We start from the raw sequence: 26,743 nt of genomic DNA, 5'->3' as shown, positions 1-26,743 counted from the left end.
GAACCAGACGAGGCTGACCCAGGCCTGTGTCAGCCGTGCTGGGGGTGACAGATGGGGAGAGCCTGTTTGGTGGCGCCTACCGGCTCAGCTGTTTTCTCTTGCTCTTGCAGGTCTGCTGGGAACTGGCCCAGGTGAGGGCACAGGCCTACTTCTGGTGGTGGTTGTGTGGCAGTGGTGGCCGCGGCAGCCAGGACTAGAGGCCACGGGGATCTGGGAGCCTCAGGTAAGACTGGGTCCTTTTAAGTAGGTGGACAGATGGACAGTGTGCAGGGATGGCCTTCCGCTTTGGGCTTCTCCCCTTCTGCCCTGGGCCTGGGGTCGGTATGGGGTTGTGGGGGGTGGGGGAGTGGCGTGCACACAGAGTCCTTAGTCTGGGTGTGGGGTCTGGGCACCCAGGGTGGGTAGCAGTTCACTCTGGCCCTGAAGGGTCCCTGCCTGGAAGTGGCTTCTGGCCCAGGGAAGGCTTTGGCCTTGAAGCTCAGAGACCTAGGGCCTACCAGTGATTGGGTGCCAAGAGTGGTGACACTGTGCTGGTCGGTCAGAGAGGAAGTGGTGTTTGAGCCAGAGTGAGAGCGGATGTATCAGCTTTTCCATGGCCCCTTTCTCTGCCTCGGGCTGTCCTCATCATCACACAGGGAAATTGAGGTTTGCCCTGGGCCTTCTAGGGGTTGAACACAAGGTCTCCCAGCTCTTGGCACAACCAAACTCTTCCACATCCCCAGTTCCCCCTGTTTCCCTGGCCTTTCTGGGGACAGAGGAGAGACCTGAAATCCCCGTCTGCAGTCCCCAGATTCAGGGTGCGCTGGAAGTCTCTGTGGAATGCTGGGGAAGGCTGCACTCTATCAGGTGCCTTATAAAGCTCAAAGTTCCCTCCTTCGGGTCACACTTGCCTCCTTCCACCTGCATTACAGTACAGAAGTGAAAGTTACCCTTTGGGTGTCCAGAGTCTAGTGAACAGGATCCTGGGGGGCGCTGGGGGCTGTTGAGGGTAGCAAAGATGTTCTTTCCCTCAAGAGTCCTCCCAGATCAACCCCTCAGTCCCACCCCTCCTGGCTCTCAGGAACCTACAGATCTTGAGGGTGAAGAGACGGTGGGGGCTGGGGTCCCCCTTGGAGGAAGGGCAGGACATCAGGGCCCTGGCTCCTGGAGTGGCAGTGGGGGCTGAACAAGGACAGGGCCTATGCTGGGTCTTCTGTTTATTCAGCCTTTCCTCAAACTTGGTGGGAAGAGGGTGATGTGTCCTTGGTTGGCTGCAGAACTTTGCTATGTGAGGTCACAGGGCCTTTCCTGCCCACCACTGAGCCTCATTCCCTAAGAAGTCCAATTAATTAACCTTGAAGCCAGCCTACTTTCTGCTCTCAGAGGTCTCCTACCTCACCGGCATAGGCATATAAATACACACAGGGATACAGAAGCTGAGCCGCACTCTGCCCCCATACCCGCGAACCTGCGAGTGCCTGCACACGCACTGCACATGCGCACACACGTTCACAGGTGTTCACATGTAGTCACTCGCAGGCACGCTCAAACACGCACACAGACGCTCACCCGCTCACCCAGTCATCCGTGCCCTCAGACGCCTGCCCACACATACCACACTCTGCCCATTCTGGGTCAGGAAGGGGGGTGGGCGGCGGTCCTTGGTCAGGGTCACAGCTCAGCCTGCATCTGGCACTGAGGGTGAGGTTTGAGGTGTAAACGTGACCACAGGCACTCCAGGGGACAGCGCCACCCTGGGAGGTGAGCTTTGCCCAGACATTTACCGCCCCAGGCTGACCGGCTCGAAGTTGCGGGGGGGGGGGGGGGGGGGGGGTGGAGTGTGGGGGAGGAGCCATGTCAGCTGTGCCGTTTGTGGCTGCTGCCACAGAGGAAGTGGGCTGTCTGTGGTCATGGACCCAAGGTGCTCACAGGCGGGTGGGCGATTCTATCAGCTTGTCTGTCCCCTGCAGTGTCCACGCCTGGTACACGCGGAGTTGCTGGGCCCCGGGGACTGGCAGGCAGGCTGGGGACTTCTCCCGGGGCAGCCTGTGCACTTTCCAAGGCCCGGGCCCAAGGAGAAACCGTCTGAGGTGTTTCCGGAGGCCCACTTCCTCTGGGCTGCCCAGGAAGTGGTTTTAAAGTGGGACTGACCAGCTCTCCATCTGCGGCTTGCTCCACCCCAGCCTGGCCCCCGAGGGGAACAGTGTCTGGACAGTGGGTTAGGTCGACCGATCGGGCTTTCCATGGCCAGGGCTGGCCAGCCCAGGATGGAGACTCAAGGAGGGAAGTCGGGGTGCTGAGGCCACGGAGTCCCCCTCTGCCCTCATGACCCCAGCTCCTCCGTTCCTCCAAGCTGTAAGCTGAGGCTCAGAGCAGAAGCTCTGACAGGAAGGGCACCTTGTGTGTGAGAGATGCTGGGCTGCATCTCTGGGATTAGGCAGCTCTAAGCGGCTGTATGAATGGACCTAGGCAAGTGGCTTTGACTCCCAGTGACTCAGTGTCCCCCTCTGACATCTCAGACCATGATGGCATCCACCTTTACTGGGTTGTGTTGGAAACAACAGATGATGTATGCAAAGTAGCCAGCACTATGCCTGGCACGCTGTTCATGTTTAAGGAGTAGCAGTGGTTTAGTTGCCAAGTTGTGTCCGATTCTTTGGAACCTCATGGATGGTAGCCCGCCAGGCTCCTCTGTCTATGGGATTTCCCAGGCAAGAATACTGGAGTGGGTTGTCATTTCCTTCTCCATGAAGAAGTAGAAACTGTAGTTATATAAAGCACGCAGCTCCTGGTTCGTGGTAACTGTTTGAAGAACAGCAAGGGGTACTGATGATGGGATTATTATCGGCTGATGGCCTGGGCACGGGCCCAGTGTCACAGGGCCAAGTGGCTGTGGAGCCTGACTGAGAAGCCAGGTCTTGATTCTGCCTCGGGTGGCAATGCTGCAGGGTGCGTTCTGTTGTTTCAATCTGTTGTGGGTCCTCCAAGGAGAAGAACTCCAGGGTGGAGCAGCTGTGCCCACTCAACGGCCCAGCCCTCTCCTGCTCTTCTCCCCCTCACTCCCTTTCAAAAGGAGAAAAACAGATCTCCTGACAAATGGATGCAGGGAAGGGAAAGGCAGGCACAGCTGCCTGCTGCCCCCACAGGCCTCCCCCAGACCCTTCCCCTGCTCTGGCCTCCTATGGGACATGGGGCTTGGAAAAGCTGAGGCTGCTGGTGTGGGAGTGGCTGCTGAGCCCTCCTGCCAGCCTGCCCTCACTTGGGACCCTTGAAGTCGGTCTTTGGGCTGGGGAGGGAGGTGGACATGGGGCTGATGGAGCCTGGGGGGGTGGGGAGAGCTGGAGATCCCCTCACACACAATCATGCACACATCCTCACCAGGTGGCAGCTGGTGGCAGGACCCTGCCTGTCTAGGGACATGCAGGTCAGCCCCGTGACAGGGTTGCTGAGCTTCAGCTTTTGCTAGCCAGGGCTAAGGGGCTGGGGGCCTCAGGTGTTGAGTGGTAATGATGACATTATAGTAAGCAGAGGCCAGAAGCCTGTAGGGTGTAGAGGGGCAGGGGCCTGGGCTGGGAGTGTAAGTAAGGGTCTTGCTTGATGTTTACTGGTTGTGTACTGAAGCCAGGGACTAGGCTGCTTGAAGGCTCAGTTGTCCCATCTGTGAAATGGGCAGATCTAAGAGTATGCATCAGAGACCTGAATGATGAGAAACACACTCATCAGTGTGTGTTTTGGGAGAGGAGCAGGAAGACGAAACAGTGAGTTTGGAGGCTCCTGAGCAGAAAGGAATGCGGATATTTAGGGGACCAAAAGTGGTTTGCTGGGGTTGGGGCTGAGGAACAGGGTGAGGTATGGCCAGGAGGTCAGGGAAAGAGGTCTGGGAAAAACCGGGGCCTTGAACAAGGGGTGACAAGATCTGCTATACTATCCTAGGAGATCCCTCTAGTCACTGGGGCAGAGGGACCTTGGAAGTTAGAGCAGAGGCTAGAGGGCAGTGAGCAGGCTGGTGCAGGCCTAGGGAAGGTGATGGTGCTAGGATCGGGTGGTGATGGAGAGAAGAGAGGACTTCAGAACAGATAGGAGGCAAAAGTGATAGCCTTGCTATGGGGGGAGGAAGGGGAGGGTGGAAATGACCCCCAGATGTCTGACCTGAGTGCTGTTGCTGCTAGGAGATCAGGGCACTTGTATGGGGAAGGTGTTTGGATGTATTTGAGCACTTCCAGAGCATGGTGGAGTTGGGGATATTACAGTTTAGGAGGGTCTGGGCTGAAAGCGGAGACTTGAGAGTCGAGATGTAGCACTTAAAGGCAGGACTGAGGGGAGGAGAGAGTTCAACAGGCCTTCGGTGGGCAAGTCCAAGAGGCCCTGGTTATAAGACTGGGATGCCTGTCCCTCGAAGGTCCCTGCCAAGGTGCCCATGAGGGCAGGCTTGTGGTGGCTGAGCCACTGTTTTCACAACAGCCCCGGAAGCTTTGGATCATGTCTGTGGCTGTGTTGGGTAAACAGGCGCACTGGAGTAGCCAGTCGCCAAGGCCCGAGACTGGAAGAAATGTCCGCTAGGGGCAGGTTGTCGGGTTTGGGGTGGGGGTGGGGGGCGGTGTGGGGAGACAGGAGGAGAATTGCAGGGTCGTTCAGTGTCAGAGCTGGAGAAAGCCGAGAGGTATCCATTGTCGAGATAGGGAGACTGAGGTCCTGAGAGACAGTAGCTGGCCTGGGGTCTGCTAGTGGACTCAGCTACCTTTGCCCAGCCTGGTCTCTTCTCAGAGCAGCAGAGCAGGGGATCACGGGGCTATGCGGCTCTAGGGAACCCCTTTCCCCACTGACCCAAGGAAGTTTGGAGGCCCCAGTGACTATAGGACAGCTGGAAAGGGGCGGTGGGACAGGTGGGGCAAGGACATGGTATGAGGATGCCAGGGCTGACGAGGATGCCGCCGCAGCTCTCACACTCAGCACCACCTCCCGGGCAGGCCCTGATCACGCCCTTCACAGACCATGCCAGAGAGCCTGGACCAAGGTCACAGGGCGCCCAGGGCAGACATGACCTGAACCAGACTTGCCCAGCCTAACCCAGCCCACACCCAGCCCCTGCTCTCTACTTCCATTCCACCATGGGATGGCACACCACAGTCTTGCCTCCCTCCATCTTGCTCCCCATCACTAAAGTGGCATCCTCGGGGCCCTGCTCGCCTCCTGGTGCTCTGCTGTGCTTAGTCGCTCAGTTGTGTCCAACTCTTTAGGACCCCATGGACTGCAGCCCACCAGGCTCCTCTGTCTGTGGAATTCTCCAGGCAAGAATACTGGCGTGGGTTGCCATGCCCTTCTGCGGGGGATCTTCCCAACTCAGGGATGGAACCCAGGTCTCCCACATTGCAGGAGGATTCTTTACCATCTGAGCCACCAGGGAAGAGATAGAGGCAAAAGCCTTAGATGGCCATCTCTCCTTCTTCTGAACACAAAGGGTACTGTCAACAACCAGGAAAACCATAGGGACACTAGGAAGAGGTGCACCGAGAGAGGGCTGGGGAGTGGTCTCTGGGGGCTGGCAGAGGAGCCATTCCCTCCATCTAGCACTGGCCCTTGTCTCCCTCAAAGCCAGACATGCAGTTCTGGGGCTGGAAACAGAGTCCCCTCTCTGTTGCCCTGGGGACCACCCCATTGAGTTCATGGTTTTGGGTGAATTACCCACTATCTCCTTGTCAGTTTCTTCCCAGTGAGTCTGGAGGGCCTGGATGAGGTGCCTGTACAGCTGTTCCACCTACACAGGAGCACCGGCCCCTCCTTCTGTGTACCAGGCCTGTATCTGCACCTGTGACCCCCAGCCTGTTCCCAGCCTCCAAGGACCTCCCCTCTTAGAAGGAGGAAGGCTACCCAGGGAGGAGACTGACCGGCCCACTCCTTCCTCTGTGCACTTTGGACTTCGCCCGGGGCGGGAGGGACTTTCTCCACCTCCCTCAGTGGGGAAAACCCAGCCTGTCTGACATCCAGCAGCTCTTCCCTCCCCTGTCCCCTGCCGCTGGGCCCCAGCGGCTGCAGTAGAAAAAGCCACGTGGGGACTTTCTGGTGGCGGCCCCTCGTCAGGCACGTCAGGCACGTGTGGGTCCTTCCCGGCTTGTGAGTCGATCTCTGCCTGCCTGGAGTGTCTCCATTCCCGTGGGTACCGTGTGTGTATGCAGATCTCTCTGTGCTGGTGCATGAGGGTGTGAATGTCCCATGTGATCTGTGTGGGCCTGGATATCTGTCAACGCGTGAGAGCTGCTGCAGGGGGGTGTGTTTCTCAGTGTTTGTGCTACTCAGTTGTCATAGGAGTGTGTGAGTGGCTATGGTTACAGCTGTGCCTGTGTGAGGGTGAGGGTGTGTTCAGCTGCAAGCAGGGCTCCCCACATGTAACGGTGTGTTTGCTTTGGTGGGTGTGCACATGTGACGTTATTCCGAGAAAGGCCCAGACGTACCCCCACCCCGGCTCCTCACAGAGGCCCCCTTGTTCTCACTCTGGCTGTGAAGGGGCTCTTGTTCCTCCCTCAGGGGTACCTGGGGCCCTCCCTCTGGCTGAACCCAGGGCCTCCCCAATCCTAGGGCCAGCTGAGTGATTCAGGCCTGTACCACACAGGTCCCACGCGCCATACATGCCGGCAGGGGTGAGCATGAGCCAGTAACAGCCAGTGTCCCAAGACCTGCCCCTCTAACCCTTCCAGACCCTCTGGCTAAGTGGCCCTGTGTCACACTGGGCATCTTTCCCGCTGAAGCCCTTCCTGACGTCCTCCCTCCGACAGGCCCCTTTGGCCCCATTCCACCCCAGCCCCTGTCACTGCCCGAGCGGTGTTCACGTCCTTCTCTATAACGACATGTTTGTTTGCATGTCCTCTGTCAGGCTGTCCCATGGGCCTGGTGTGTCTTGTCACTGTGGTGCCACTGGCTGGGTCTGAGGAGGGCTGAGGGAGACCTGGGGCCAGGCTGGGTGTTGGAGCCCTAGAGCCAGCATGCTATGTGCAGAATCTTGTGTCCCCAGGCACGGGTTTTCCTGCGGGGGAAAGCCAGGTCTTTCATTGGTTCTGAGGGCACGACAATGGCAAAAGGTTGAGTTGTGCTACCCTGGCCTCTCCTCTGATTCTTGTCCGCGGGCTGGGTTGACCAGCAGTGGAGGTGTTTAGTGTCCCCAGGACAGTCAGATGTGTGGCCGGAGCTGGGAAGGCTGAGCTCCAGGCAGACGCCCAGGTCCTCTGCTGAGTGTGATTCCAGACACCTGCCTGGGGAACCTGCCAGGGCCTGTGAGGTGGAGGAGCTGCTGACCTCCTGGAAAGCGGGGAAGAAAGGACTGGACTTCAGAGCGATCTGTAAGATATGTAGGAATTCAGGGGGACATTCTGGCTGAGGGAACAGCGTGTGCAAAAGCACGGGGGAGCTGCAGATGGAGGCACGTGTTCACAGAGTAGCCAGGGGATAAGGTTTGAGGTGGCAAGCAGGGCAGGGCCAGGCTGAGAGGTGGGCCTCCTCCAGGAGGTTCCGAGCTGTGAGAAGAATGGGACAGGGAGGGACCGGGAGTGGTGACAGTCAGGAAGGGTCACTGGGGAAGAGGAGAACAGTCCACAGTGATTGGAGTCTCAGCTGGGGGATAAGGTGCTAGTTCTGACCTGGAGTAGGGGGAACATTTCTCCTGCTCTGGGCCTTGCCCATGACCTGAGACCGTGGCTGGTCCTCCTCCCAGGATGTGGGGGCTCGGGGCACAGGCGCAAGGGGAAGGCCCTTGGAAGATCTTTGCTAGCCCTTCCCTCCCCCACCTCCTTTTCTTGCTGAGCCCATTTCCTGGGTTGTGAAACCCCTGTGGCCTCTTTAACTTGCTTCCGTCTGGGAAGGCCATCTGGGGAAGCCAGTCTCCCAGCTGAACTGCTGCCTGCCTGCCTGCCCGCCTGCCCGCCTGCCTGCCTGCCTGCCTGCCTGCCCTGCCCGGCAGCTTCTGCCACGCCCAGCCCCCTCGGCCTGTTGTAACCCTACTGGGGCCAACCCTGCTCCCTGCTGCCATCACACTGCCTCTTGTTCCCTCCCTTCCATTACCTGGGCTTCCTGGGTCCTCCTCCCTCCGGTCACCCCTCAGGACTGATGTGGCCTGGACTTTGAGCTCCCCCCAGGCAGGGTTTGCATCCCCAGAGGTGCCCCACTTTGCTTTGCTGCTGCCTTGACTGTCAGCAGGTGGTGCCTTTTGTGGGTAGGTGGCAGGGGCTGCCCTGAGCTGGGCAGGTGTGTGTTGGGAGGGAGGGTGGCATGGGAAGGGAGTATTCCTTATTCCTCAGGGGTCAGTTCAAGGGAGCCAGAGCCTAGACTCACCAGAGCCTATCTGATCCTGCTCACCCTTGCTTTGCTTGACCTCAGCCTGCCTCCTCTTGTTCCCCTGGCTGACTTGGAGAGGGACCCTCCCTTTATGTTCTCACACTATCCCCCAGAAGTCTGCCGAGGCCTCTCTTCTCGGGCTCTGCTTTGGTCCTCGGTCCAGGAGGCACCCCTGCTGTGGCCTGTGAAGCAGAACCAAATGCCAGGGAAGGACCAGGATGGAAGGGAACCAGCTGAATCTAGAGACCAGGGAATCTTAATGACAGGACCCTGTCCTCAGTTTCCCCCTGTGTATAAAGAGGAGATGGACAGGTCAGTTTCTGAAGACCCATCCCTTGGGAGGTATTTTGGCTTGATGGATTTTATTTTTTACCTCTAACAAAATGGTTGCACGTGATTGTTGTAGAAAAATGAGAAAGCTCATCCTTGTTCCTGAGAACTCCCCTTGGGCCGTGTTCCTATTCGCCCCCTTTACTTACTGGAACACACTCACCCTCACATACACACACAGGGATGTATAATGTGCATGATCGTCCTCCGTGCACCAGTAACTTTGGCTGGTGTAGTCACTGTGGTCACCTTGAAGTCGGCCTTGCCCACTGCCCCTGACTGGCTAGGAGCAGGTTTCCACCACCCTGGAGGAGGTGGGCTGCCTGCTCTGGCCTGGCCCGGTACCACGTTTCCTTACCTGTGGGCTGCAGTCTAGGGCAGGGTGGGGAGTAGGGCCAGCAAGCCCTCCTCCCCTGAGGCTGGGATCCAGTTAGGTCTTCCCCAGGTTTTGAGAACTGGAGTCTGGCCCAAGTGTCTGGGGCGGGAGAAGTAGTAGCAGTTCAGGAGTCTGTACCCACCTTCTTTGTACAGTAGTAGGGGGTCCCCAAGGTAAGGCCCAGAGGGGGTTGGGTGGTCAAGCATAGGAGACTTATCTTCTGGTCCCCTCACCCCCTTCTTGTTTTCTCTGTCCTCACGGATGTGTCTCTGTACACTGCTCCCAGCACATTTATCTATCTTTACCTTTGTCCCCTCTTTGCCCTTCATCTCTTCTTCCTGGCATGGCAGACCAGGAAGAACGTGGGCTGCAACATCAGATAGGCCTGGATTCAGATCCTTCTTCTAGCACTTACTAGCAGTGTGATCTTGGGCAAATCACTTAGCCTCTCTGAGCCTGTTTCTTCATCAGTAAATTACGCACCTCTGGGATCTACACAAGGATAAAGCGAGTTAATTCCATTAGAAGCTTGATCTGGTGTGTGTTGGCCTCAGAGAAGGATGAATTTTTTTTTTTAATTTTAATTTATCTTTTTTTTAGATCTTTTAAAAAAAATTCTTAATTGGAGGATAATTGCTTTACAGTGTTGTGTTGGTTTCTGCCATACATCAACATCAATCAGCCATGCATATGTCCCCTCTATCCTCCCTCCCACCTCCCATCTCATCCCATCCCGTCCCAGGCCACCCCTCTTGGTTGTCACAGAGCACCAGGTTGAGCTTCCTGTGTTGTATACCAAATTCCCCCGGCTATCTGCTTTACACGTGGTACTGTGTATGTTTCAGCACCACTCTCTCAATTCGTCCCTCTCTCCTTCCCCCACTGTGTCTACAAGTCTGTTCTCTGTGTCTGTGTCCCCCTTGCTGCCATGCAGATAGGTTCATCAGTACCTTTTTTCTCGATTCCGTATATATGCATTAGTATACGATATTTGTTTTTCTCTTTCTGCATTACACTCTGTTTAACAGGCTCTGGGTTCATCCACCTCTCTAGATCTGACTCATTCATTCCTTCTTATGGCTGAGCAATATTCCATTGTATATATGTATACAGCTTCTTTATCCATTCATCTGTTGATGGACGTCTAGGTTGCTTCCACGTCCTGACTGTTGTAAATAGTGCTGCAGTGAACGTTGTGGTACACGTGTCTTTTAGAATGGTTTTCTCAGGATACATGCCCAGTAGCGGGGTTGTTGGGTCACATGGTAGTTTTATTCCTAGTTTTTAAAGAAATCTTCATATTGTTGTCCATAATGATTTTATCAAGTTATATTCCCAGCAACAGTATAAGAGGTTCCCTTTTCTCCACACCCGACCCAGCATTTATTGTTTGCAGATTTTTTGTTGATGGCCGTTCTGACCAGTGTGGGGTGATACCTCATTGTAGTTTTGATTTGCGTTTCTGTAATAATACGTCCCATGAAAAGACGCTTACTCCTTGGAAGGAAAGTTATGACCAACCTAGACAGCATATTGAAAAGCAGTGACATTACTTTGCCAACAAAGATCTGTCTAGTCAAGGCTATGGTTTTCCCAGTGGTCATGTATGGATGTGAGAGTTGGACTGTGAAGAAAGCTGAGCACCGAAGAATTGATGTTTTTGAACTGTGGTGTTGGAGAAGACTCTTGAGAGTCCCTTGGACTGCAAGGAGATCCAGCCAGTCCGTTCTGAAGGAGATCAGCCCTGGGTTTTCTTTGGAAGAATGATGCTAAAGCTGAAACTCCAGTACTTTGGCCACCTGATGCGAAGAGTTGACTCATTGGAAAAGACTCTGATGCTGGGAGGGATTGGGGGCAGGAGGAGAAGGGGACGACAGAGGATGAGATGGCTGGATGGCATCACCGACTCGATGGACGTGAGTCTGAGTGAACTCCGGGAGTTGGTGATGGACAGGGAGGCGTGGCATGCTGCACTTCATGGGGTTTCAGAGTTGGATACGACTGAGCAACTGAACTGAACTGACTGAATAATACGTGATATTGAGCATTTTTTTATGTGTTTATTAGCCATCTGTATGGAAGGATGATCTTTGTTTTTCTAAGTGAGGGCATTGATTCACACCCAGGCCCTTTGACTCCAAGTCCAGTGCTCTCTGCTTCATAGGGCTGCCTCTATTGTGGGCTAGAGAAGCAGAAGAGTAGAGACTGGTGGTCGGGAAGGGTCTGGCTGGCTTCGGCTGGCTCCAAGGAGCTGGTTCCCATGGAGGCCTATCTGGAGTCCAACCCCTGCTGCCTACGGGGGCTTGCAGAGCAGGGATGAGGTTGAGCCAGCGGCCTTCCTTTGGGGCCTGTGGACCTGAGCCAGTTTGCATAATGGCTATAAATAGTTGGCTCACCTTGTTTTTGTGCCATCACTCCACCCCCTGGCCTTCCCACCGGTGTTCAGAGGCTTTGCGAGGTAGGTGAGCAGCTCTGGCTCCGCTGTGCAGGAAGTCCTGGTGTGCCAGGGCCCAAGACCTCTCTTAGGGTCTCATGGCGATCGATGGAAGATGATGTCCGCTTATAGTGTCTCTCTTCCTCTGGGGATCCACACGGTGCAGTTGGGGTGGAGATGGTGTTGGGAACCTGGCTGGGGTCTGTGCTCTAGTATTAGTCCTAGGTAGTTGGGGCTAGGTGACCTCCCCCTAGGTTACTGCCAGGTAGCCCCAGGGCAGCCCGTGGTCCTCTTCCTCATGACGCTGCGGTCGGGCTGTGCAGGTTTGGGGCCAGGACAGGGCCCACTGTGGTTGTGGTTTTCCCTCCGGTGGCTTCTAACTGACTGCAAGCACCAGCTGTTCTGAGTGCTGCGGAGCTGGGGGGCAGACTGATGACTCTGTCTCTGCCATGGTGGTCCTGTGGACGGCTGGCTCCTGCTAGGTGACCCAGAGCCCATGGACCACCTGGACTGGGCCCTGAGGGGAAGATGGGGATGCGGGGAGGGATGAGGAGCCAGCCTGCAGGCGCTGAGCCCATTGGCCACTTCAGGATGAGCAGCTCCGTTCCTAAAGACTTGAGTTTTCCTCTCTGAGAGGTAGGGTCAGTTATCAGGACTGTCTTCCCAGGCTACTAGGAGCCTGGAGACCTGGATGCGGGGAGGGTGTTAGTGTATTTTGTAAGCTGTGAAGGACGGTGCACAGAGGAAAGAGGGATGCTATTAGCAAGAAGGGGTGATAGTGGCAAGAGGCCCCCACCCTGAGTCTTGTGGGGTTGGTATTGGCTGTACAAGTTCTCATCAGTGCAGCAGCCCTCCAGCAAAGCACTGTGCCTCATCTGGGGGATGAGGGTGACCGAGACTCTCAGAGTTCCCCCGCCAGGATGGTTTATCCTGTTGGGAAGCCTGAGGCTGAGCCATGTCTGCTGAGGGTCAGGCCCTGGAATGTGGTTGCAGACATGAGGCAAGTGTGTGATATGTAGGGGTCATGCTGATCCTTCCGGAACCCCAGACCACACAGGGTGACAGGATGAGCGCAATAGCCTTTTGCTTAGAAATTTGAGACCCTCACCGGGGCTCCGACATGCACTCCCAGCCAGGCCTGTGCAGCTCACTGTCCACTGCAACACTGACTGTGTACCCACCGCACTCACACAGCCTCACAGGCACACACATCTCCATGGCCGTGGAGTCACACCCACATGTACGCCTCCCCCTTCCCCTAACACCAGCTTGCATACTCATGCCTGCTTGGGGCCCAGGGAGGAGGCAGCAGCAGCCCACAGATGGCTTTCCCTCCCTGCCTGCTGAGTGGTCACTGCGGCTGGTCTCAGACGTGAGCTCACACACCCACGCTCACTCCTTCTAAGTAGGAGCCAGGCCCGGGCAAGGGACATGGTGGAGTCTGCACTGCCTGGTCCCTCTTCTATATTCTAGTGGCTGGCTTCAGAGGACTGGCTGGACCATTGGGCTGGGCTGCAGGCTGAGGTCAGTGTTTCCTGTGAGCTCATCTGGGCTTGGAACTCCCAGCAGGCCTGGCTGCTGCTCTGCAGCTATGTGGAGGAGCTGGGGGAGACGTCCCAGGGCCAAGGTGGTGTTGCCTGTGCAGACAGGCATGTGTGGCAGGGGGATAGGGGTACGTGTCTTAGTCTGCCTCTGTGCCATCTAATGTTCAGGATGGAGCAAGGCTGTGTATATGTGGATATACATGAGTGAGCATTCCTGCAGCCATGGTGGCGGAGCTCCCCACTATGGACTCTGGACCCGGAGCCAGTGTCTGGGCAGGTATATGAGTGTGCACCTGTGGGCTTGCACAGCTGAGCATCCTCCACGATGACAAGCCAAAAGACCCTCAGGGTCACCTGTCATGACCATTGATTTGAGGAACTGTGAGGAATAGGGGTGTGTGGGGCCAACGTGTGTGGTATAAGAAGCAAATTCAGCACATTATGTTTAATATTAAAATAGTTTTATATTTGGGAAAAAATTAATTTAAGAGTGCAGGCAACTTTCCAGGTAGGCGAGAAGCACCTGAACCCAAGGGGCTCGGGTTCAGAAGTATCAGGCATACCGATCTGGGTGGGGCTTTTTACTACCCTGGTCCCAGACGAAATGGGGACTTAATTAGTAGAATCCCAGCTTTAGGTTCTGCTTCATCCTCAGGATTTCAGTTTCCTGTAGGAAAAGTGGGGTGATCATCTTGACCCTGGTTGTCTACTTGGGTGCTGTGCTCGGTCACTAGGTTGTGTTGGACTCTTTTTGATTCCATGGTGTGTAGCTCACCAGGCTCCTCTGTCCATGTGATTTCCCAGGCAAGAATACTGGAGTGGATTGCCATTTCCTTCTCCACGGGATTTTTCTGACCCAGGGATCGAACTTGTGTTTCCTGCATTATAGGTAGATTCTTTACCACTGAGCCATCAGGGAAGCCCTGTCTGCCTAGGTAGTTTCGAGCAAAAAACAAACTGTGAAAGCCAAGGAGTGCTGCAAGGGGCAAGTAGGATGGGGTACAATCCTTCCCATCTTGGCTGCCACTGAGGTGCTGGGGCCCAGCATATACTAGGTACCTGCACATAGTAGGTGCCTAGCCATTGGCTGTTAAAGGAGGCATTGAATGACTGACTCTCCAAATAAGTGAGATGGAAGTCACAGGCCCACATGTCTGCAGGGCCCAGGTAGGATTTGGAGAGAAGTGAAAGCAGGGCTTTGAACTAGAGTGAACTGGCAGGGGTGCTCAACCAAGGGGGCGGTGCCAGCCAGATACCGCCCAGGGGGCCTGATGTCACACCCTCCAGTTTCATCAGGGAAGTTACAAATCTCATCTTATGTGAAACTCAGTTTTAATGTTGGCAACTAGGACTAGTGCCTTTTAAGCACCATGTGGGAGCTCTGAGGGTAGTGGGTACCTGACCACCCTCCCCAGGCTGCACCTGCCGCCTGCCTCAGGTCTTCTGTCTCTGCAGCCCCACTGCAGGCCCCAACATGGCACCATTCCTGCGCATCTCCTTCAACTCCTACGAGCTGGGCTCCCTGAAGGATGTGGACGAGGCAAGCCAGCCCTTCTGTGCTGTGAAGATGAAGGAGGCTCTCAGCACAGGTAGGGCTAGAGGCTGGACCCCACCCATCTGCAGCCACTGGCAACAGGGAGTTGCCAGTGGGGCAGGGAATTCAGAGCCAGGAGGCGGCGGCAATGGAAGGAACTGTGTGTTGTTCTCCTAGAACCTTTGAGGGATCCTTCTCTTCCTTGTCTCATCTCCCTGCCCAGCTCACCTGGCAGTGCAGGACCGTAGAGACTACCCACTTGCCTATAGGACCTCCTGCACTGGCTATACGGAACCTTCTCTGGGGCCCAGGGCTTCTGGTTCCTCCCCATTTGTTGTTTTGCCCAAGAATGGGCTCCTTGCAGGAGCTCCATGTGTCCATCTGTGCCAGGCCTTGTGCTGGGAACAGAGGACAATGCCATGCTTCAAGGCTGACCAGGTTCTGCCCTCATGGGGCTCACAGTCAGGTGGGGGAGCCAGACAGTGAATCCTGTGATAGGGAAATCCAGACGAGGTCCCATCCCAGGCTGCAGTCAGGGAGGGCTTCCTGGAAGAAGCAAACATCTCACATCATTCCTGCTTGCTTCTGTCCTTTCCTGGTGAACCCTTGTCATCCTTTAGGTCTCAGCTGAGCTGTCCCTTCCTTTAGGAAGCCTTCCCTGACTCTTAGGCTGAGGCAGGCCACCTGACCATGGGTAGGTCTAGACCCACTGACATTGCCCTCTTCAGTCTCATCACAGCTACGATTTAATATTCACTTGAGGGGTGAATGGATTCATGTCTCTGCCTAGGACTGGGGCTCTAGGACGGGCACCATGTTCTTTGCCTCCAGTATCCTGTCTGGCATGTGGGAGCCCGCAGCAGTGTTCACTGAGTAAATGCGTAAGGGAAGGTGACATCTAAGAGGGGCTGGAGGAAGAGGGTCACAGGAGAAGGAAGTAGCAAGAACAGGCTCAGGGAGGAACCTGCTGGGGGTGCCCTCATGGAACAGCCGGTGTTTTTCTGTTCTGGAACAGATCGTGAGTGAGAGGGTGAGGCGTGCAGAGCACAGTTGTGAGGGCTGAGGGATGGGGACCTGGGCCCTCGGGGAAAGAGCAGGCAGATTCCACAGGATGGAAGGCCATGGGGAGGTCAGGGAGGGAGGGACAGAGGGGCCTAGCCCTACCTCGCCTGCCTGGCCCGTTGCAGAGCGCGGGAAGACACTGGTGCAGAAGAAGCCCACCATGTACCCTGAGTGGAAGTCCACGTTCGATGCTCACATCTATGAGGGCCGCGTTATCCAGATAGTGCTGATGCGAGCCGCTGAGGAGCCAATGTCCGAGGTGACGGTGGGTGTGTCAGTGCTAGCCGAACGCTGCAAGAAGAACAATGGCAAGGCCGAGTTCTGGGTGAGGGGCGCAGCCACGGGCACACAACGTGGGAGGGCAAAGGGAGCGGGGATGGCCAAGGGCACCCCAGGCTCTGGCCACCAACAACCTGGGTTTGAATCCTGGTCCTGCGAGTCATCAAATCCTTAGCTTCTCTGAGTCCGTTTCTGAATCTGTAAAAGAAGAACCTGCTAAAGAGACCTACCTTGGGGTCGATTGTTCTAAGGAATGGAAAGCTGAAGGTGAAGGGCTTACTGCAGCACCTGGCCCTTAGGCAGCTCTCAAGAGAGCCCTCCTATTGTTGTGGCTGATTTTTTTTCCCTTTTAATTTTGCAAAGGCAGGATGTACAGAGTTAAACATCTCAAGCTGTACAAAAGGGCAGCTCTGGCCCCAACACCAGGCCCCAGTCCCCACTTCCCAGAGACCCCCAGTGTTCCCAGTTCTGTTTGGAGTCTTCGCAGATATTCCAGGCCCGGGCAGGCACTGGGGAACACCAGTTACGATCTTCCACAGCAAAGGGGTGGGGAGCAGGATCATAGCCTGCCACTCACCTGCCCAAACCTGGACTTTGCACCCACATGTGGCCATGTGTCCCTTGTGACCACAGGATACCCATGCTGGCAGAGCATCCCTACCCCCTGGGGTTACATGTGGGCTCCTGTAGCCAAGATGCACCCCCCCCCCCCCCAGGAAAGACCCTGTGACCATGGAGACTCTGCTCAGCCTCCTGTGAGGGGTGAAGGAACTGGCCAGGACAGAGGTTGACCTGGGGCTGCACCCAGTCTTGAATAATCAGGCAGAGACACCTCATGTGTCTGTCCAGTACCCCAATGGACACAGTCGGGCTCCAGGCCCTGGGTCTGGGGAAGCTGAGGGTCCTGTCCTAAGGACCAGCCAGTCTGTGTGAGGAGACTGGCCACAGAGAGAGAGAGACCAGCAGCCCATTTCAATGTGCGTGTGCCTATGTATGTCTGGGGGGTGGGGAGGGGTACCTACATTCTAAGATCCTTCTGAAGGGGGTGGCCAGGGTTGAAGGTGGGGAGTTTCCCTTCCCACTCTGTTCCCAGGGCCATGTGGCCAAGCTGGGTGTGGGCTGGATCCTTTCACTTCCCCAAATGTAATAATACCCCAGGATGAGGGGTGGGGGCGGGGCTCAGGGGTGGGGCCCTGCCCACTCTGGGCAGACAGGTGGCCAACCGGAGGCCAGGACTCCCTGGGCCTTGAGGGACCAACCATGGGGGCGGGTTCTGAGTCTGACTTGGCCCAGGCCCGCCCTCATTGACTCCCTCACCCTCACCCCTGCAGCTGGACTTGCAACCCCAGGCCAAGGTGTTGATGTCAGTGCAGTATTTCCTGGAAGACATAGGTAAGCCCCTCCCTACCTGGGCTAGAGGTGGAGGTTCAGAGGCCAGATGGAGGTTTAGGGAAGCAGCCTCCATCAGTGGTCTGTCTGGGACTGCTCTGGGAGGGACTGAAAGGGTACGGCCCCTCCCAAGGGCCAGGGTTGACTTCTCTGCTCACTGGCCCCCAGATTGCAAACAGTCTATGCGGAGTGAAGACGAGGCCAAGTTCCCAACAATGAACCGCCGTGGAGCTATCAAACAAGCCAAAATTCACTACATCAGACACCACGAGTTCATCGCCACCTTCTTTGGGCAGCCCACATTCTGCTCCGTGTGCAGAGAGTTTGTTTGGTGAGACTGGTTGTGCCCACCAGGGTGGGGCAGCAGGAGAGAGAGCCCCCATCCCTGGCCTTCCCCACACTCACCTAGACTGGTCACTTGCCTTTCAGGGGTCTCAACAAGCAAGGCTACAAGTGCAGGCGTAAGTGTCTCCGTGGCCCAGTGTGTATGCGCATGTGTGTACACGTGTGTGCCTGTGTGCATTCACAGCAAAGTCTGTGTCCCTGTGTTGGGATGGTGTGTTTGCAAGAAGCCTGTGTGTGTGTTTGCGTGTGTGGTGTTCCAGGCGGGTGGGCGTGTGTGGATGATAACTGCATCAGTGAGTGCCAGAGCTGGAGTGTCTCTTTCCAGCGTTTCCTGTTGAGTGATGTCACCTTGGTGACCTTAAAGAGGCCCCAGTGGAGTATGCACACAGAACCCGCCAGCACTGCACATCAGGGCTCTTTCCCCGCAGAGAGGCTATCAGAGCTTTGCCAGTGCGTCCCTGGCTACACATGTGCTCCTGTTTAGACCTGTGTGCATCTGGATACACACATAACCAGCACACCATGGCGGTGCATGCACAAGGTGGTGTGGGCCACTGGTGGTGAGCAGAGGCTCCAGAGCCAGCCTGCCTGGGTCTGAACCCCGGCTCCGCCACTTCCTTGCTGTCAGACCTTAGGCACAGTTACTAACCTCTCTGTGTCTCAGTTTCCTCATCTGTGAAATGGGGATAATAGAGTCATTGTGAAGACCAAATGGGGTAAAATACATAAAGCTGTGTTCTGTGAGTGGTGCACTGTAAGCATTCTATGTAAGTCTTGTCCTTACTACCCTGCTGTGTATGTGTGCCCGAGGGTGTCTGTGTAGGGGTGCATCTGTGTATGTGTGTGTTAGTGTGTGTGTTGGCGGGGGTGGGTTGGAGGGTGAGAGAGCTTCGGAGCTGGATGCTGTCCTGGGCCACAACAAGGACTCCCCTGCCTCCTCCTCTCAGTGCCATTCCCCACCCCATCCTTCACTTCCGCCCCACCCCCTGCCCACCGAGACTCCTTGAGGCTTCCGTAATCTCTGAGGCCTCCCCACCCCAGATCAGCCTGTCCTCCTTGCCCCATCCTTCCCAGGGAGGAGAGAAAAATCAAGCTCCAGCGGGGGCCGAGGCCTCTGTGGAGTGAGGGTGTGGGTGGTCTGGGAGAACGGTGGCTTTGTGTAGAGGGCAGGACTGGGCCGGCGGGCGCCAGCTCACAGACTCTGCCCCTCCTGGGCCTTCCCGTCCCCCTCCTGGGCCTGTGCCTCCTCAAGAATGTAACGCTGCCATCCACAAGAAATGCATCGACAAGATCATCGGCCGGTGTACAGGCACTGCAGCCAACAGCCGGGACACCATAGTGAGGCTGGGCCCAGGGCGGCGGTGGGGGTGGGGGGGGTATACAGGCACTGCAGCCAACAGCCGGGACACCATAGTGAGGCTGGACCCAGGGCGGCGGTGGGGGGGTGGGGGGGATCCGAGCTGTCCCCACCCCTTCCCTATTGGGTCACCCTTCCTCTCTGTTTTCCTTCATCCTTCCTTCTGGGTTGACCCCTGGGATCCCTGGATTTCCTATTCCCCATGGGGCCCTCTTGGGAAATCTACCATGTGTGGGGTTGGGGAGAGTTAGGGGATAAGGAAGGGGCTGGAGCTGGCATGTGACCTTTGACCCGTGACTCTGCATCCCAGTTCCAGAAAGAACGTTTCAACATCGACATGCCGCACCGGTTCAAGGTGTATAACTACATGAGCCCCACCTTCTGTGACCACTGTGGCAGCCTGCTCTGGGGGCTGGTGAAGCAGGGGTTAAAGTGTGAAGGTGCATGCCGGTGGGGGTGGGGGTGGGAGGGGAGGGCCCACCCTACCCAGACCCTGGAGACCGTGACCAACTAAGGTTGCCATTGCTCCCTCACTTGGGGAATCTCACGGGGGTGAGGCCTCCTGGCCCCTCCCCACTGGCCCAACCGACTACCCTTTACTGCTATGAGACCATCAGAAGGTGGCCCCACGGCTCTAAGCTCCATGTCTTCAATTATAAAACGGGGCTTAGAGTTGAGTTGGCCCCAGTCACTGAGGAGAATGGTGCAGAAGGTGCTCAGTTGGAGGGGCCTGTCTCGGCAGCTTAAAACATGCTCCTCACTGGCCCTCTCCCCCACCTCCAGCTTCACAGTAGCAAGAGACCTCTGGAAGAAAAGGGACTTCTCTAGCTTGTCCCAGACATTTGTTTTGCATTTTTTAAGTAAAAGATTTGTGGTGATGATTTCAGACACATCTTTTTCTAAAGGCAGGAAACCCAACAGACCCTGCCCTCCTTTCTCCTCCGTCCCTCCCCGCCCTACTGGCTGCCAGCCTGGGCCAGAGCCCTGATGATCTGCTTCTCTTCCCACCACAGACTGTGGCATGAATGTGCATCACAAGTGCCAGATGAAAGTGGCCAACCTCTGTGGCATCAACCAGAAGCTCTTGGCCGAGGCCTTGAACCAAGTTAGTCAGGTGGGCAGGCACTGTGGGGAGCCTGTACAGGGGGTCTTGGGGTTGGGACCAGTCCAGGCTCATGCTCACTCCTGGGGGGTGAACTGCAGTGAGGGGCATTTATACCAAAGACCCCACTTCTGGAAGATCCATTTCAAGGTCTGGTCATTAGAAAGTGGTGGGCTTGTTCTCCTAAGATATTAGTTATTCAAGCAGTGCTCTGAGGGTGAACCTGGAGGACTGCAAGTTTGGAACTCTTGGAACTAAAGCCTTTATATGTTTGTGTTTTGTGTGTGTGTGTGTTTGGGTATGTGGGTGGAGCTTGAAGAATGTCACAAAACTTTAAAATTGTAGAATCTATCACAAGTGAAGGGAAACAACAACAACAAAGTTCTATTAAGTGGTTGGGCGCGTAGGATTCAATTCCCAAAACTTTTGTTTGTAACCAGTGCCTTTCAGACCTCCAAGGCATCTCTGTGCTAGAAGTGTGTGTATGTGTGTCTCTGTGTGTACTCTCTCGCACATGTGTACGTGCACATGCACCACCTAGGGGTCCTGGGCTCTGCCCCTCGCTGTCCCCCATTGGTATTGAGGGTGGAGTTATGGATGGTTGGGGTCCTTCCTCTGAGTTGGGAGTTCTGACCATGCTATGACCTCTGGGCGCCTCCCCCCCAACCCCCACCCCCTCCTCCAGAGATCTTTAAAGAAGGAAACAGAGACCCAAGACACTGTTGGGATCTACCAGAATTTTGAGAAGAAGCCAGGAGTCTCTGGAGATGATCTTGCAGGTAAAGCTATGCCCATGCCTTCCAAGAAAGCCCCTCCCCTCCCCCACCAGCGTGGGGTCCTGTCCCCCACACAGTCGAACGCACCTGTAGAGGAGGCCTCTCTGCTGGGAGGGATCCAGCAGGGCAGGGCCACCCTCTGGGCCTCCGGGCAGAGACCAGAGTCGGAAGCGGCTATGTCTTGGCAGAAACTGGGACCTACGGCAAGATCTGGGAGAGCAGCACCAAGTGTAGCATTGACAACTTCACCTTCATCAAGGTCCTGGGCAAAGGCAGCTTTGGGAAGGTGAGGGCCCCATGGCCTCGGGGTAGGCAGCCTGAGCCACCTGAGCCCAGAATCTCGGGGACTCCTCCTTCCCACCCTCTCTGTCTGCTTCCCGGTTGGGTGGGGCCATGCACCCTGGGCTTGGTTCTGGCCCTCCCCTGCTCAGCACCCCTCTTACATCCATCAGGTGCTGCTCGCAGAGCTGAAGGGCAAAAAGGAATTCTTCGCCATCAAGGCTCTCAAGAAAGACGTGGTCTTGATCGATGACGACGTGGAGTGCACCATGGTGGAGAAGCGGGTGCTGGCGCTCGCCGGGGATCATCCGTTTCTCACCCACCTCTTCTGCACCTTCCAGACCAAGGTGCCTGGCCCACCCACTGTCAGTGCCCCTGGCCCACAGCCCTCCTCAGTTGCTCAGGTCAGGGTCGTATCTCCCGTTGAGACTCGCCAGAACAGGATCCCTTCTTCTTCCTCAGATCCCTGAAGGCAGGGCTGAGATCGCCCATCCTCAGATGTCTCAGGGCAGGGCCATTCTTCCCCCTGCAGGTCCCTCAGGGCAGAGTTGTTCCCTGCTTCCTGTTAGGGCCTGCCCCTGGTGATCCTGTCAGGGTGCCCCCCTTCGCTTTCTGTCCCCCTGGTCACCATCCTCTCGCCCCTGCAGGACCACCTGTTCTTTGTGATGGAGTTCCTCAATGGGGGCGACCTGATGTACCACATCCAGGACAAAGGCCGCTTCGAGCTCTCCCGTGCCACGTATGCGAGGCCCCATGAGGGGAAGAGCCCTCTGCCTGCCTGCCTTCCATTCCTTCTCTTCGCCCCCTGGAGAAGCTAGCCTGGGCTGGAGATGGGGTTGGAGAGACTTGGGGTGGCCTGGGCCATCCCCTGCCCAGTGTGGGAAGCCAGGGGTGGTGGGTGAGCTGTGGCTGGGAACCCAACCTGGTCATATGCCAGATCCTGTCCCCTCCTTGGGCCTCAGCCAGGTGGGTGATCTTATTCAATGCAGGACCCAGATGGGTGGCTCCTTAAACCTGCATGCATCGCTAAACTGTGTGTGTGCACATAGGCCTATCTGTATAAACACATAGACTCTTAAGACAGAGGATAGTCTCCTTTGGAGCTTTTTCCTTCTTAATTTTCTTTCCTGTCTTGGCTACCAGCCGCTACTTGCCTGACACTAGATGCACTTGATGAGGCCCAGGTTGTCTGTGAAGTTATGCACAGCATTTCCTGTCCCTGGGGGGACAGAAGAAGACCTAGGGAGAAGCAGGGGCTGCTCACAGAAATCTCAGGACACCGTATATGTGTATGTGTGTTGTCTCATCCAGGTTTTATGCAGCTGAGATAGTCTGTGGACTACAGTTTCTGCACCAGAAAGGGATCATTTACAGGTGCGGGGTTTGGGAGATGGGGGGGTGTTTAGGAGGGGAGGCCCCAACCACATCATATCCTCTGAAGTGCTCTGAATGGGGCCCAGTCCAGCTTTGGTCCCCTCTCTGCATGGAATTGGTCTTTTAGTTGGGTATTTGCCTAAACCACCTACTCCATTGCTAGAATTCCTTGTGGCCCCTTAGCTGAGGCTAGCACAGCTCCAGGGACTGGGAAATCCCCAGGCATACTCGATGCCAGTCAGGGAGCACAGCACTGACTGGTATGGTGTCTCTCTCCCTATGGTGTCTCCCTGTAAAGCCCCTCTAAAGCCCTATCCAAGCACTCTGAACTTCCACCCATAGGGACTGGTTTCATAAATTCTCACCCAACAAACAACAGTCCTGTCCTGCTGTTAATATGTATCCATGCCAAAGGAAGAGGCCGGGCTCTGTGCTGTTGTGGATGATGCCAGGGGATGTCATCAATTGGGAAACCAGTCCATGGGACAGTGTGTACTGAGTACTAGGGTCCAGACTTTAAAAGGTGGTGTACATGCTGTCCATGCCTAGACTCAGTCTAGGCAAGTAGGATGGTGTGTGTCAAACGCAGTAGCCAGCTTGCAGGAAGCACTTATATTTAGCACTTCTTTGCCCTCCTCTTCCTCATTCCCCCCTCCCTGCGGGGGAGTGCTAGACTGACAGTGGGGACATGGGAGGGAGCTGCCTGGAGGAGGGGAGTGGGCCCTAATAACTCCTTCTCCTGTCCTTTCCCCTCAGGGACCTCAAGCTGGACAATGTGTTGCTGGACCACAGCGGCCACATCAAGATTGCCGACTTCGGCATGTGCAAGGAGAACATGTCCGGGGACAAACAGGCCAGCACCTTCTGCGGCACCCCTGACTACATCGCCCCCGAGGTGAGTGGCACCCTCCCCGCCCCGGCCAACACCTTGCCTCCACAGGGTGGGCGTGACTTGTGATGTCTGGGCTGCCACTCGGGGGATGAGGAGATCCCGCCGGACTTGTGTTCCGGAGCCCCTTCAGCTCCCACACTTTGTCTGCTCCAGATCCTGCAGGGCCTAAAATACTCGTTCTCTGTGGACTGGTGGTCCTTCGGAGTCCTTCTCTACGAGATGCTCATTGGTCAGTCCCCCTTCCATGGTGATGATGAGGACGAGCTCTTCGAGTCCATCCGTTTGGACTCACCGTACTATCCTCGCTGGATCACCAGGGAGTCCAAGGACATCCTGGAGAAGGTGGGAGGCCCTGGGCGGAGCTGGCCTGGGGGGGCTGGCAGATACCAGGTCTCAGGAGTGCCAGAAGCCCCCTGTCTCAGGGATGGTGGCCTCGCTGATGCTCTGGTCCTCACCCACCCGGGGGAGTCACCCTCCTGCTGCGATCCCAGGACCTCCCGTCTGGGTTCCCTGCACTGAGTCAGTCTGGCATGGCAGTGACAAGATTGGGGTCAGGAGATAGACGGACCCTAGGCTAAACTCTGAGTCTGTCTCCTTATCTACAAAATGAAGCTAGGAGAGAACCTTTCTCACAGACTTCTGGGTAGGGGGAAACATAAATTTGTGATGCTCAGGCCTGTGCCAGGCAGACAGTAAACACTCAGTAAATGACCACTGCTTTTACTCACAAATCCCACCCTCTGAGAGTCCCAGCAGCCCCCATCCATGCAGACTCGGGAGAAGAGACAAGAGAGGATTCCTCCACCCCAGAGGCTCTGGGGTGTGATGCCGGGCTGAGCCAGACTGGCCCAGGTACCCCTGGGCCTGCTTGGGGGTTTTCTGAGGAACCCATTTCCTGTAGCCCTTGGGTGCTAACCAGGTTCCTTTGCTGGGTTGCAGCTGCTTGAACGGGATGTAAGCAAGAGGCTGGGAGTGACAGGGAACATCAAAATCCACCCCTTCTTCAAGACCATCAACTGGGTTCTGCTGGAGAAACGTGCAGTGGAGCCACCCTTCAAGCCCAGAGTGGTATGTAATCCTACTCCGGTGGGGCTGCCACTCCACATTGCCCCTACTGCCTTCCCGGGTGCGCTCCTCCTGCTTTGCCCTTCCTCCCTCCTGCCTCATTTCCATGCTCTCCTCCTCTCCCTTCTGACAAATCCGCTTTCCCAGCCCTTCTGGCAGGCTGAGTCACAGTCTCTACCTTTTGTGTTCTCATGGTCTCTTCTCAGTCAGTCAGTCATTCAACAAACATTTGGTAACAGTGGATCCAGCACCCTTTACCATGCATTCTCTTTTATTTATTTATTTATTTATGGCTACACTGAGTCTTCATTGCGTCATGCAGGCTTTCTCTAGTTGCAGCAACCCGGGGCTGCTCTTTGTTGTGGTGTGTGGGCTTTTCGTAGTGGTGGCTTCTCGCTGCGAAGCACAGGCTCCAGGCACACAGACTTCAGTAGCTGTGGTGCACGGGCTTGGTTGCTCTGAGGCATTGTGGAATCTTTCCAGACTAGGGATTGAACCCATGTCCCCTGCCCTGGCAGGTGGATTTTTATCCACTGCACCACCAGGGAAATCCAACCATACATTCTTTAACACCCACTGTGTGCAGGGGAGTATGCTTTGGTAATCAGAGTTAAGGCCTCCCTTCCTCCATCTATCCATCCACCCAGTCAATCCATTTTGCAATAAATATAGAAAATGCTGAGTGCCTTCTGAGTGCAGAGCACTGAGCTGGGCTGCATGCACAGCAGAGTAGGAGGCCCAGTCCGAGAACTGGAGGGCCCCAGCTCTTCAGAGAGATAAGAAAGTTGCATGCCGATGATCATTTATGATAAAAGGCATCAGTATGAGAGATGTCACAAGGCCACACACAATCAGTTGCCATGAGGAGGGTCTGTCGGCAGGAGCCAGGATCCAGAGTTTGGAGTAGGTCTGAGAGGAAATGGGATGTGGGCAGGGCTGAGGAGGCCCGGCCAGGCTGGGGCCAGATGCTTTCCAAGGAAAGCAAGGTTGCTGTACACAACAGCTTAGAATCTAGAGAAGCCGCCAGGAGCGAGCAGGAGAGCAGAGGCAGGCTGGACTTCTCAGAAGTCAGACACCAAGGCCCTTCTCTGATCACAGCTCTTCCCTCCCTTCCTCTTTCTCTCCTTTGCCTCCCCTCGCTCCTTGAGGACACTGTTACCACATAGCAGCCCATGTAACATGCTCCAGTGTTTGTGTTTTAAAACCGCAGAGAACTCCGCCGACTCCAGGGACCTAAAACTTGCTGCCTCCTGCACTGGGCACATTACTACCAGGCAAGGCAGGCTGTAGGAATATCCCACAGCCTGCGTTTAGTGTCATGCTTTTGATAGAAAGAGGGATGGACTGATTTTAAACAACACCAGGCATATGTGCTAATCAGCAGCAATCCCTCTCGGAAGGAAGAGGTAGGGGCCTGTGATGAGCTGGCCCCAAGGGGTTTCAGCACCAAGAGTTAACAGACCTGCCAGGAAACTGGCCCAAACTGCTCTGCTCTGTCAGTTTTTCAAAGAAGCCAGGAACCTGGATTTTTTTAAATTTTTTTTGGCTGCACCACACAACACATGGGATCTTACTTCCCCAACCAGGAATTGAACCCATAGTTTGGAAAGTCCCCAAAACTTGATTTTGATGTCATATTTCCTAATTTAAAAATATTGGCTCAGGAATTTCCTGGCAGTCCAATGGTTAGGACTCTGAGCTTTCACTTCCTAGGAGCCAGGTCCAGTCCCTGGCTAAGCTAAGATCCCACAAGCCACGTGGTGAGGCCAAAAGAAAATTGGCTCAAATGCCGTTAAAACTCATGGCTAGTCAAAATGGTTGTACCTGCAGCTCAGTTTGGCCTGAGGGCCACCAGCTTGAGACCTCTTTCTATCACACTTTCACTGTACCCTGAGAAGCAGAGTTGGCAGATTTTTCCTGTGAACAGCCTGACAGGAAATATTGTAGGCTTTTCAGGCCAGCTAGTCTCAAAGTGGCCATAGATGTAGCCATAGACATAGCAGCATGTCAGTTAATAGGCATGGTTGTGTACTAATAAAACTTTATTTATGGATACTGAACCATTGAATTTCATTTAATTTTCACATGTCATGAAATTTTATTCTCCTTTTGTTTTTTTTCCTAAACATTTAAAAATGCAAAATCCAGTCTGAGCTGGTGGGACCTACAGAAACAGGTGGTGGAAGGGGTTTGACCCAGGGCTGTATTGCCTGCTTGGGCAAATGCCCACGTTTCCTCCTCCAGGCCCCCTGCTGGTTTCCTTCAGCCTCTTGGGTAACAGCATCTCCCTTCCAGCAGAGAGGC

General features: G+C 55.5%; 1 protein-coding gene across 28 annotated transcripts in view; it reads left to right on the top strand.

Annotated features, from left to right (window-relative positions):
* The window catches only part of PRKCD (protein kinase C delta), a 66,666-nt gene that overhangs the window by 9,640 nt on the left and 30,283 nt on the right, over positions 1 to 26,743 (top strand). For 25 of the 28 annotated variants that reach the window (XM_060402422.1, XM_060402427.1, XM_060402426.1 and 22 more), the window contains 17 exons: positions 111 to 223; positions 14,441 to 14,574; positions 15,707 to 15,906; positions 17,192 to 17,252; positions 17,418 to 17,580; positions 17,679 to 17,710; positions 18,847 to 18,932; positions 19,262 to 19,391; positions 19,965 to 20,065; positions 20,739 to 20,832; positions 21,018 to 21,115; positions 21,282 to 21,455; positions 21,756 to 21,847; positions 22,420 to 22,482; positions 23,239 to 23,377; positions 23,528 to 23,716; positions 24,314 to 24,442. In XM_060402422.1, coding sequence (XP_060258405.1) covers positions 14,460 to 14,574; positions 15,707 to 15,906; positions 17,192 to 17,252; positions 17,418 to 17,580; positions 17,679 to 17,710; positions 18,847 to 18,932; positions 19,262 to 19,391; positions 19,965 to 20,065; positions 20,739 to 20,832; positions 21,018 to 21,115; positions 21,282 to 21,455; positions 21,756 to 21,847; positions 22,420 to 22,482; positions 23,239 to 23,377; positions 23,528 to 23,716; positions 24,314 to 24,442 — 1,866 coding nt within the window. In that variant the 5' untranslated portion in view covers positions 111 to 223; positions 14,441 to 14,459. Of the gene's footprint in view, positions 1 to 110; positions 224 to 5,932; positions 7,311 to 11,435; positions 12,966 to 14,440; positions 14,575 to 15,706; positions 15,907 to 17,191; positions 17,253 to 17,417; positions 17,581 to 17,678; positions 17,711 to 18,846; positions 18,933 to 19,261; positions 19,392 to 19,964; positions 20,066 to 20,738; positions 20,833 to 21,017; positions 21,116 to 21,281; positions 21,456 to 21,755; positions 21,848 to 22,419; positions 22,483 to 23,238; positions 23,378 to 23,527; positions 23,717 to 24,313; positions 24,443 to 26,743 lie in introns of those variants that run through there. The other 3 variants (XM_012099916.5, XM_060402428.1, XM_042236080.2) reach the window with 3 other exon arrangements.

This window comes from Ovis aries, chromosome 19 (assembly GCF_016772045.2).
Source record: "Ovis aries strain OAR_USU_Benz2616 breed Rambouillet chromosome 19, ARS-UI_Ramb_v3.0, whole genome shotgun sequence".
Taxonomy (NCBI): domain Eukaryota; kingdom Metazoa; phylum Chordata; class Mammalia; order Artiodactyla; family Bovidae; genus Ovis; species Ovis aries.
This window is presented reverse-complemented; position numbering and strand designations above follow the sequence as displayed.